The 12,149-nt window shown below is 37.4% G+C and overlaps 1 protein-coding gene and 1 long non-coding RNA gene across 3 annotated transcripts in view; one reads left to right on the top strand and one right to left on the bottom strand.

The window, feature by feature from the left end:
- The first annotated feature begins 279 nt into the window (after window positions 1-279).
- On the top strand, window positions 280-6,656 carry LOC111829747. 2 transcript variants are annotated; one of them, XR_002833102.1, is made up of 5 exons: window positions 280-385; window positions 5,088-5,127; window positions 5,581-6,119; window positions 6,214-6,334; window positions 6,424-6,656. It is a non-coding gene; the product is annotated as an uncharacterized LOC111829747 (long non-coding RNA). The 2 variants fall into 2 exon arrangements; XR_002833103.1 differs by lacking the exon at window positions 5,088-5,127 and having other exon boundaries at window positions 293-385.
- Window positions 6,657-7,226: 570 nt separating this feature from the next.
- Window positions 7,227-12,149, bottom strand: part of LOC17878507 (potassium channel GORK) — a 6,546-nt gene continuing 1,623 nt past the window's right edge. The window contains exons 2-12 of the mRNA XM_006286258.2: window positions 10,787-11,011; window positions 10,627-10,690; window positions 10,183-10,522; window positions 9,804-10,099; window positions 8,975-9,154; window positions 8,675-8,896; window positions 8,414-8,602; window positions 8,251-8,326; window positions 7,879-8,173; window positions 7,687-7,793; window positions 7,227-7,598 (exon numbers count right to left, since the gene is read on the bottom strand). Of these exons, the coding sequence (XP_006286320.2) occupies window positions 7,333-7,598; window positions 7,687-7,793; window positions 7,879-8,173; window positions 8,251-8,326; window positions 8,414-8,602; window positions 8,675-8,896; window positions 8,975-9,154; window positions 9,804-10,099; window positions 10,183-10,522; window positions 10,627-10,690; window positions 10,787-11,011 (2,260 nt within the window). The 3' untranslated portion in view covers window positions 7,227-7,332. The remainder of the gene's footprint in view (window positions 7,599-7,686; window positions 7,794-7,878; window positions 8,174-8,250; window positions 8,327-8,413; window positions 8,603-8,674; window positions 8,897-8,974; window positions 9,155-9,803; window positions 10,100-10,182; window positions 10,523-10,626; window positions 10,691-10,786; window positions 11,012-12,149) is intronic.

Here is a 12,149-nt window from a genome sequence, read left to right on the forward strand (position 1 = left end):
ACAAACATTGGAATCTTGGGGACTACTCAGACTTGGTGATCAAGTCTTTTCCCATTACTATATATAAACTCACTTAGGGCATCTTTAAGGGCGTACACGATCGGATGTTATGAGAATAAACAAATCCCAAATAATACAAATAGTGGATTTATAAGAAGTATTCGGTTTTTGCTTAAGACTCTTTGAAGGAAGAGTCTTATGCCATGTGTTTAGTTTTTATTGGGTTTTGTTTTTTTTTTTGTAAAAGAAAAGAAATAATGTTTTCATTCAAAGCCAATTTTGTTTTTCTGAGAGCTACGAGACGAACGGAGAAGATCGGAACAAGATGATGTCCGGTGGGAACTACACGACTATCGACAGTCAGAAAGTCTCTAGATTTGTTTCTGTAAGTTTTTTTGCTTTCAATTTTACGTTTTCTCGATCTCGATAAGTATCTACGTGTGTGTCTGTGCTGGCCCATATTGTTGTTCTCAGAAGCTTAACCACAAAGAAAACTGAATAGTTCGATGATCTTATTATCAAAAGAGAAAAGGCTATATATAGCCAACAGATGAAGACTCAATCTTCTACAGATACTTGAAACAGAAATATAGGAAGCACGACTAACTGAGACGAAATACCCGGACATCCCATTGACTCCTTATACATCGGAGTTTATTCAAAAACTAGAAACAGACTAAGACCAAATCAAACCCAAAACCCAACAATGCCTCTCCTAAACTGAAAGCAGTAGCAATCAGTTTATCTTCTCGCACACTCCAAGCTTCTCCCTTAGTCTCACGAACACCTCTAAACTCAACGGCTTTGTTAAGATGTCTGCAATTTGCTCTCTTGTTCCACAGTGAACTAGCTTCACAACGCCTTCCTTAGTAAGATCTCTTAAGAAATGAAACCTGACATCAATATGTTTGCTTCGACCATGTAGAACAGGATTTTTTGACAACTTAATAGCTGAGCTATTATCACACATGATTGTGGTACTCCCCGACTGTTTTATGCCAAACTCCTCTAAGATCCTCCTCATCCAAACACATTGACAAGCACAGTGAGCTGCTGCAACAAACTCAGCTTTTGTTGTTGATAACGTCACCACCGGCTGCTTCTTTGACGCCCAGGCCACAGCTCCACCACTTAGCAAAAATGCATAACCACTAGTACTCCTTCTATCATCAATGTCACCAGCATAATCACTGTCTGTATAGACAGTTAACTCACCAACAGCTTTCCTCTTGTAGAAAACACCAAAACCAAGAGTACCTTTCAGATAACGAAGTACTCGTTTTGCTGCTTGCATATGCTCTCCACGAGGATCCGCCATGTACCTGCTCAGCAAACACACGATATACATCACATCTGGCCTTGTTGATGTGATGTACATTAGACTCCCAATGAGCTGCTTGTACAATGTCGGATCCACCTTGTTTCCATCTCCTTCTTTTGACATTCTCGTTCCTGGCACAATTGGATTCTTCACCTCATTTCCATTGATCAAATTGAATCTCTCCAAGATCTCTCCGGCATACTTCCTTTGATGAATGAAGATCCCATCAGCATCTTGTATTACTTCAACACCTAAGAAATATTTCATCTTCCCCAGATCTGTCATATCAAACTCCTTCTTCATAGATGACTTAAAACCCTCTAGCAAGCTCTCATCATTCCCAGTAAAAATCAGATCATCAACATACAAGCTCACAATTAGAATTTTGTTACCTTCCTCTGTTTTAACAAATAGTGTGTGCTCGTACTCGCATCTTTGAAAGCCTTCCCTGGAGAAGTAAGCTTCAATTTTACTGTACCAAGCCCGAGGCGCCTGCTTCAGACCATACAGCGCCTTTGTGAGTTTATAAACTTTATGCTCCTCTCCTTCTTTAATGTATCCCAGTGGCTGCTCTACATAGACATCTTCAGACAACTCACCATGTAAGAATGCACTTTTTACATCCAACTGATAAACACACCAATCTTCTTGAGCTGCCAAGGCCAGAATCATCCGTATTGTGTCCCATCTTGCAACAGGAGCAAAAACTTCATTATAATCTACACCTTGTTGCTGTGCATAACCCTTTGCGACTAGCCTGGCTTTGTATTTGTCAACCTCTCCTTTTTCATTCAGCTTTGTTTTGTATACCCACTTCACACCTATCTTCTTAGCTCCTTTCGGCAATTCTGTGAGAAACCACGTCCCATTTTTCTCTATGGACTCTAGTTCAATCTCCATCGCCTTTATCCATTTTTCATCTCCAATAGCTTCGTCGAAGGTGACTGGATCAGCAAGTGCAGCAAACATAACAAGGTCAGCTATGTCTTCTTCTTCTTCTTCAGAAATATTTTCTCCAGTCTCATACTCTTGCAGGTAAGACGGTGGTCTGCGAGTTCGTGGGATCACAAGCTGAGGAGGCTCTAAAACAACAGTCTCCGCAGTATTCTCCGCATCCTCTGTCCCAGTAGCTCTCTCAGCTTGCAGCGCAGGTGACTCTTGAGATACTTCATCCCCATTAGCTTCTTCCCACTGCAATGGCTCTTCACATATTCTTGCTTCGATTTCTCCCCAGTTCCAACCTTTTTCTTCCTCGAACACCACATCTCTGCTCGTTACAACTTTATCTGTGACTGGATTGTATAACCGGTAACCCTTTGACTCATCGCTCACTCCGATCAACACGCACGTAATGCTTTTATCATCCAATTTCTTCCTCTTCTGCTCTGGAACATGAACATGTGCCAAGCACCCAAACACTCTAAAATAATCCACCTTTGGTTTGGCTCCACTCCACATTTCTTCTGGTGTTTTTCCTTTTAAAGCAGACGTGGGGCTTCGATTTAAAACGTGAACTGCCCATTTTACAGCATCAGGCCAGAATCTCTTAGGAACCTCTTTGTCATTGAGAATGCAACGCACCATCTCCATAATTGTACGATTCTTACGCTCAGCGACTCCGTTTTGCTGCGGCGTGAACGCAGTTGTAAGCTGTCTGCTTATTCCTGTCTCTTCACAAAAACTTTTGAATTCATTAGACAAATACTCCCCTCCTCTGTCTGTTCTCAGACATACAAGTGCCTCTCCAGTCTCCCTCTCCACATGACTCTTGAATCTTGTGAAAGAAACAAAGGTCTCAGATTTATTTGACAGAAAATAAACCCAAACCTTTCTACTATGATCGTCAATGAAGGTAAGGATGTATCTTCTGTCACTGTTTGATGCTGGAGTGATTGGTCCACAGAGATCCGAATGTACCAGCTGCAATTTCTTTGGTGCACGCCACATACTTTTCTTTGGAACACTCTCCCGATGCTGTTTTCCCACAAAGCAGCTTACACACTTCCCAGTCTCCTCTGTTTTCTTAAGCTGAGGCATCCCCTCCACCATGTTCTGATATTGTAAGGTTCTCAAGCTTTTGTAATTTAGATGCCCATACCTTCGATGCCAAAGCTGTGATTCATCCCCTTATGTGATTTTGTAACACTCCACCACTGGGTTGACAGAATTTTTTGTTGCTGTGACCTTGAAAAGCTTGTTCTTTGTCATCTCCGACTGCATAATCAAACCAAGCTCCGGATGGTATAGCTTGCATACTCCTTGTTTGATCAGAATTTCACACCCTTTTTGAATAAGTTGTCCGATGCTCACCAAGTTGCTTTTCAAATCTGGTACAAAATACACATCACTGATCATGTGTGTTCTCCCACCAATTCTCAGACTCACACTTCCTTTTCCAACAACTGTTAGTGATGCATTGTTCCCCAGTTTCACCGAATGGCGAAACTCCTGATCAAATGAGGAGAACCAAGACTTATCTCCACACATATGATTGCTGCAACCTGAATCAAGGAACCAGTCTTCTTCTTTGCTTTCACTTTCTGTAAACGCCATTAGCAAGACATCTTCTTCTTCTCCATTGGCCTCAGCATAGTTGGCTTTACCTTCTTGTCTTGGACATTCGTATTGAAAATGTCCAAGCTTGTGACACTTAAAACACTCTACGGTCTCCTTGTTGAAGTGTCTCCCTCTTCCTCTTCCTTGTCCTCTTCCTCTGCCTCTACCACCACGCTCATCATATGTCACCTTCAATGCTTGTTCTTCTCCTCCATGGCTTGGCTTTTTCATTTTCTGCTCGTGAACTAACAATGAACTTTGCAGTTCATCAACTGAAAGACTATCAATGTCTTTTGATTCTTCAATGGAGCAGACAATGTAATTGAAATTTTCTGTCAGAGTACGCAAGATCTTCTCCACTATCTTCACGTCCTGCATATCGTCTCCGCAATTTCTCATGTCGTTTGCTATCACCATTACTCTCGTGAAGTAATCAGTGATGGACTCTCCGCTTCTCATCTCCAACAACTCAAAACTTCTCCTTAGTGACTGCAATTGAGCACGCTTTACTCTTGAGTTACCTTGATACTTCGTCTTCATCGAGTCCCACAGTTGTTTAGAAGTATCCTTCAAGGTAATCGTTTTGAGAACAGACTTGTCAATTGCACTAAAGAGGTAGTTTTTAGCTTTGAGATCCTTAAGTCTTGCCTCGGCAAGAGCTTTCTTCTGGGCATCAGTTAGCGTCTCCTCGCTAGCTGGTTCTGCAACTCCATCTTTCACCACACAAAAATACTCCTTCGATTTCAGCAAGTTCTCCATGAGTAGACTCCAGTGATCATAATCACCATCAAATCTCGGTATACTCGGCGCAGCAAAATTGCTTGAATCACTCATCTCTATCTCTGTCACTCACCCGTGTTTTCACTCTCTCTCACTAGTGTTTCCCTTTCCCCAGAAATTAAGCTCTGATACCAGATTTTGTTGTTCTCAGAAGCTTAACCACAAAGAAAACTGAATAGTTCGATGATCTTATTATCAAAAGAGAAAAGGCTATATATAGCCAACAGATGAAGACTCAATCTTCTACAGATACTTGAAACAGAAATATAGGAAGCACGACTAACTGAGACGAAATACCCGGACAACCCATTGACTCCTTATACATCGGAGTTTATTCAAAAACTAGAAACAGACTAAGACCAAATCAAACCCAAAACCCAACACATATACTGATTCTTCCGATCTGATCTAGTTTTTGTATTAATCGTAGTCTGTTCCAGATCCAGGCCATACCACCGTCAAATTCGCAGGTAACATTCTCGTGTTTTCTGAAATTTTCAATTTCTGAGGTGAATTTGATATTATGCGTTTAGGAAAGAACGATTTAATTTGGAATTAGAGGCTTCTTTCTTCTCTCGGACGTAAGAGTATGTTGATTTTAGCTTTGAACATTGCAAATTTGCTAGGTAATGTTATGGATTTTGGATGAATCTCTAGTTTCAATAGGCTTAAGGGTTAGCGAATAGAAGATACAAGGATCTTGTTTATGGAGAAAGAGGAAAACTTATACTTGCAAATGTACAGTTTGTTCTTTTATAAGTTTTGGTTTGACATGGTTATGTTCATGTTAAGTTGTGACTGAGAGATGCATTGTTTTTCGAGAATCAAATCTACAAACTTTGATTTTCCTAGTAAACAAGCTGATGAATGTTGTGAAGCATGAATGACTCATGTTTTTGATTTCTTTGTATGATGTTATATAGGAGTTGAAGTGAAATCAGGTGCGCCTCTTAAGGTTACTCCTGAAGAAGACAACCTCATCCACATTTCTCAGGTTATTTTCAATTTTTTTTTACACAGCTTGTTTAAATTTCGTAGTTTTAGTGTAATATGTAGTTTGATTCTGGTTTCTCTATGTGGTAGGCAACCTTGACTGTAAGGGGAAGATGACATGCATATGATATTGTTTGTATGAGTAATTTTGATTAGTAATGTACATCTTACAGTTCCATTCTGATTAGAGAACACGAGTCGGGAGTTTGCTGCGTCTGACTTGTTTTGCATAGCGCTTGATGTTAGCTACCTTCGGTCTTACTTAATCGATCCTTAGATTATGTTTGTACTAGAAGATATTGATCTGTCTCAGTTCAGTTCTGAGATAGTCCTATGTGGTTTCGATGATTGGATGCATTTGGTTATCTTGTTAACCCTCTTCGGATTAATTTTGTTTGATGTTCGTTCGCAGGGAAAACCACATTTGTAAAGAGACATCTTACTGGAGAGTTTGAGAAGAAGTATGAACGTAAGTACTTGCAAGTCATCCCGAAACATTGTAATAACCTCTTTTTTTCAATCCACGAGTTCAAAGATTCTGATATCTTCTTGTATTTTTGCAGCCACTATTGGTGTTGAGGTTCATCCTCTAGATTTCTTCACTAACTGTGGCAAGATCCGTTTTTACTGTGGAGGCTCCCAAAACTTTTCCCCAAGCTGTTCCTGCTGTTGTACCTGCCAATGGTATGTATTGTAGATGCTGCTATTGTCTTTGCTTCTTTGCGTGAAAAGTTGTCATCTCATCTCAAATGTCATTGTCCTTTACGTTTCAGGAAATGCTAAAGCTGCTGTTGTGAAGGCTGACTCAAAGCTAAAGGCTAAGCCTGCAGAAGTTGCGCCTCAATCAGAAGATGATGAGGATGACTCCGACGAGGAAGATGAGTCTGATGACGATGATGACTATGAGAAAGGAGTGAGTTTTTGTAGATGTCTAGTATATGTACATACATTTATATTTTAATTTTCAAATATGTTTTATGATTAATTTTTATAAGTTTTCACTTTATTCATAATTTATTTAAGTTTAAAAAAAAAATATTTACATTATTATATTATTTAAATTTTAAGATACTTGAAGTTCAACCAATAATCATCACTTAATCAAAGATTCTTAACTTACTCTTTAACATTATTAATATACATATAATTGCTTAAGATACATCTCCTAAGTTATACCTATAAAGATGGCCTTATCTTCTCTTTACATGTTCATCTCATAATCTCTTCCAAACATTTATTCTTACATATCTCATAATATTTTCAAAGATCTTTTATTTATATAACTTCTCTATGAAATCTAATTTCTGTTCACATATTCCCCTTCTTGGATGTGTCATGGACGTTCTTTTTCAAATCTTTACATCAGATTCTAGTGAAACAAGTAAAGAAGTTGTCGATAACGAGAATCTTGAAGCTCAGAAAAACTTCAGACAACTTCACTGTATTAAACTCTGTTAATTACTCTCTGTTATATAATTATCTAAATAATAATCTCTCAGTTCTTGATGTAATTCTAAGTATTGTGTTTGTAACCATATAACTAGTAGCATATATTTATTTTCTTGAAATCAATGGCTTAATAAGAAATAGTGTTCTCCTTTTTGTAATGGCTAATATAAGAACAAAGTAACCTCAAATGACTCTTATGTAGTAATGATCGAAAAAATTGGAAAACTTGATCATTATGTTTGATCAGTAGTATCACTGATCATATACAGTTTCTGCTCATTACTGATCATATCAATGTCAGTGACACGACCTTGGTCTTCTGATAGTATTACAAATGAGTCTTCATCGGATAGCCCGAGCTCTTGTGCAGCAGTTAGTATAAGTGTTTGGAGATCGCTCGGGATCCAAACCATGACTCCGTGCTTTCTTTTACGCTCTTCTTTCGCCTCGCGCGGGTGGAATGGAAACACCGTGCATTTCCTTCTCTGAACTCTCTCCTCTGTTTAAGTCCAAAACATAAAAATGACTTCAAGATTCATCTTTTGAGTTGTATAGTGTTAAAAAAAAAAGTGGTTAAATTTGAATACGTTGTTGTTCATGAGAGCTTGGCTGCGCGGTATTCGCATCTTCGAGTAGCTTAATCAGTTTCTTGTTTCCGCACATTCGGGCTTCATCAATCGGAGTATTACCCCACCTTTTAAAGATTAGATGTATGAAGTACTATTGTAAGTTAAAAAATTTTAAATGATTTTGATGATTCATTTTGTATGAGTTTTTACCGGTCTTTAGAGACAACACTTGCTCCAGCTTCAAGTAGCATCTTAGCCATTAGGTATAACCCTTCCGAAGCAGCGACATGAAGCGGGGTTCTATGATCGTAATCTTCAGTGTTTGGATCCAAACCACTTAAGAGCAATCTCTTGAGGAAATCAGAGTCGCCTTTAACAACTGTCGCGCAAAGGAAGTTTCCTGAATCTTCTAAATCAAAAGAGGCTCCTTCTTTCACAAGCAAACGAATCACTCCTTCTTGCCCTGCTTTCACAGCCTCGAACAATGGCGTGTTCCCGAACTTATCTGCAAATATATGTTACCAAAAGCGTAAACATAAGACAATGTAATCTTTACCAATAGATACAATATCAATTTTTTACCTTTTTGATTGATATCAACACCTTCTTGAATAAGAAATGAAGTTATGTCTTCATAGCCTCTACATGCTGCAAGATGCTGCATACATGAACAAGGTAACTACATGTTAAAGAAAGAATCTTTAGTAGCATCGAAGCAAGATCGACGATAAGCGAAACAACGTACAAGTGGTGATCTTCCATCGTAATCTGTTTTGTTTGGATCAGCTCCAGATCGTATCAAGCTCTTAAGCTGGAAAAAATCTCCTTGGAAAGCTGCACTGTTCATTTTCAATGCAAGTTCTGCTTCTTGTTTCCCAATGTGAATCACAATGTCAGATTCTAGCTTCTTTACCCTCTCGTTTGAATCATTCTCCTGTCCAAAACAAAGATTGAGTTGCAAGATTTCTCAAACCCTAAATATAGAGATTAGAAAAGAGTACTATACCTCCATAAGATTGTTCAAGATCTTGCGTCCATCGTGAAAATAAATCTCGAGGATGTTCGAGAAAGACTGTTTATCGAGGCGTAAGAGATGACAAAGCTCGCAAACCCTAACTGTAAATGGTTGAGAGATGTTACAAATGATGGAGATATCTCCAAAAGAAGCGTGAGGACCAAGAAAAGTCACACTCTCTTCTGATCCATCTGTTCTTGTAACAAGAGCTTCCTATGAAAACAACAAAGTGAGACATACAAAAATACTCAATGATGATAGTAACAACAAACTCGATGAGATTTTACATACCAGTAAGCCTTCACAGACGAAATACAAATGATCTACAACGTTTCCTTGCTCTGTTATTACTTCTCCTGGAAGAAAATACTCTTCATGGAGCCTTATTACTATTTGATTAATGAACTCCGTAGAGCAGCCTTTGAAGAGAGGTACTTTTTTTATGTAAGGCAGGTACAATCGTTGCGCAATCTGCAGAAAAAAAAAGTTATTAGTGATGCTTTTTCCACAATCATACAAAACAAATCTACTAGTCCTACCTAGATTTTCGGTTTTCGGTTCGATTTCGGTTAAGAAAGATAACCGATCAGAAGGAATTATGATATGCAGTCGGTTACTGGTTTGGATCAGTTCGGTTCGACCAAAACGATTGGTTACCCGAATTTAACTGAATTATCCAAAATTAACTGAACTAACAGATCCGAAATAACCGAATTACCCTTAATATTCGAAATCACCCAAAATTAAACCAAATTTATCATAATTAACTGAGATAATTGACCCGATTGAACTAAACTAACCAAAAATCTAAAATATTCGGTTCTTTCGGTAAGCGAAAAAAAACTAACCAAAAAAGCCGATACCCAAACCGTTATGTAATTCGTTGTTTCCAGTAACATTTCTCAAATTCCGAACTATCCGAGTATCCGAATTACCCGACCAAATAATGAATTATCCTACCTGACCCGAAGTCGCAGCCCTTAATCTACAATAAGAAGCCAGTTCTAGTAGCTCAACTAGTGTATTATATTAGGGAAAGGAGACTAATCCATCAAACAACTAGTTAAAATACTATGTTGGCTTTGCGGGCTAAAAGTACATATAAACTTGCTTAGAGTACCTTGGCGCGTATAGCGGCTGGGATGTCCTGAAGCAAGACAGTGTCAGTATAGTGACTGTCGTACTGCAATCTCACGTGACCAGTTATTTGGCTACGAAGATCTCTAGTGAGTTTTTTACGGTTCATGAAACTTATGAGATCATTCATCTTATCTCTAAATCTCTCTGTATTTGATCCTTTCACAATCAAGGCAGTGATGTTACCAATAAGGTACGCACCAAGAACCATATCAAATGAAACATATATCATTACAAATATCATTTCCCGTAGATTCACCGCGTGTATGTCTCCATAACCTGAAGTAAAAACAAACAAACATCAAGATCTTTGTAATAACTAATCAAATGAACATCAAAATAATCATATTGGTTTTTTTTACCGACAGTAGCCATAGTGACAATGGCGAAGTATAGAGCTGTTGTATAACGTTTCCAAAGATCGATTTCTCGGAAATTTTCGTAGCTATAGTCTCCTAGCTTTAGGCTACCGATCCAAGTGTAACCTTCGTTTTCCGGAGGAAGAGTGGTAGCCAAGTAATAGAAGATGCAAGCAGCTGTGTGAGTACAGTAAACTTCAACGAATAAAAGTTTCAAGATTCTAGTGAAGAGATAGTTGATTCTTGTGTCTTTCTCAAGCCTTTGGAAAAACTCAACCACTCTACGCACCCGAAACAGCCTTATCCATAACATATACCTCACTAACTCGTGTCTCCCTGATGCCTACAAAAAAAAGGTTAGTGTAGTCATATAAAAGAAATGTTACAAATACAATTTGACTTTTCTAGAAGATCTAAGAAATGCTAACAAGTAAAGGTAAAACTTACCTTGTAGATAAGATCCCAAGGGAAGCAACTAATGAAATCCATAAGAAAATGTGATTTTAAGTACCTAAGAAACATGATGCGTAAAGACATATTTCATACATTAGTAACTATATAAAGTAGACATGGTTAAATGCTTGTTAGGGGCTATTTAAGTACTGACCGGAGAGCAATACGAGATGGTTTGTAGACAGTTCGATAGGTTTGGATATCGCGGTAGGCGACAAAAAACTGAAGAACAATATCGACCAAGAAAGCGATCTGACCAACAATGTCAAGTACAAAGAGTCTCTCAGGGAGACCACGGAAGAAACCAAACTCCATGGGAGTGAACAAAGATGAGTATATTGCCCAAAGCAATATAAACATTTCCCATGCCTTGTACCACCTACCAAGTTTTTCACCACTTTTCATTAGTTCAAGTCTAATCAAAGATTCTTGAAAATTTTAAAGATTATTATAGCTTATAGTCTTATACTATGGCTTATACTTTGATCTATCAAATTGGTAATAGTTAAATGCAAGTAACAATGTTTAAAATGTTTAAATTTTGTTAAGAACTTTAAGATCGACGTAGTTTATACACATTTTTTGTTATTCTTTATAGTTTTTGTGATTTATGCATAGAAAAGAACAGGTGGATGAGATCTCCACGTGTGGCCTTTGGTTACGGCAGCTTTAGTGGAACTAGACAACTAATTAATAATCTGATCTTCGATGATTCTGACACACAACACAAAATTACTAATATAACCTTTTCCTCAGCCTTAATAACAACAAAAATGGAAAAAAAACAAATCATAAACATTTGTTGGAGTTGACAACATTTTCCTAAGGATCAAGTTGTTTAATGTAGGATTACTATTTTAAGAAAAATCTATTTTAGATCTAAAGTTTTCTCCCTTTTTTTTTTTTTTGGTCGGAATCTATTTTAGGGGGTGTTATTGGTTGTTTAAGTGGGTGTTATTGGATAATGGATTTTAATAGAGTCTAACTCTAACCCAAGTCTAATGTTATTTAATCAATGATTTTAAATACTTTACTCAAATCAAGTGTTATTGGTTCTTATATTTGCAAAATCTTCATTAAAAGAGTTTAAAATCTAGTGTTATTGGTTCTTATATTTGCAAAATCTTCATTAAAAGAGTTTAAAATCTAGTGTTATTGGTTCTTATATTTGCAAACTCTTCATTAACAGAGTTTAAAATCTAGTGTTATTGGTTCTTATACTTACAATTATTAACGAAAGTCTTATGTTATTCAAGTTTGGTGGATTTTCACAAATGAATTCATTTGAAAAGCTTTGAGTGAATCTGAAACTGATTTCATGTGTAAATTATGTTAATCCGAAAACCAACCTTTTAACATGAGATTTGACAATCTAATAATAAATTAATAAAAGTTTCATTGAACGTAATACACGTACATTATCAATATTTACAAACTCATTCACCCATGACCCAACACATATGTATCTCTCTTTATCATTTTTTCCCAGTTTTTTTTTTTATCCCTAGTTAATGTGT

The sequence above is a fragment of the Capsella rubella genome, unplaced genomic scaffold, assembly GCF_000375325.1.
Source record: "Capsella rubella cultivar Monte Gargano unplaced genomic scaffold, Caprub1_0 scaffold_7, whole genome shotgun sequence".
Lineage (NCBI taxonomy): Eukaryota > Viridiplantae > Streptophyta > Magnoliopsida > Brassicales > Brassicaceae > Capsella > Capsella rubella.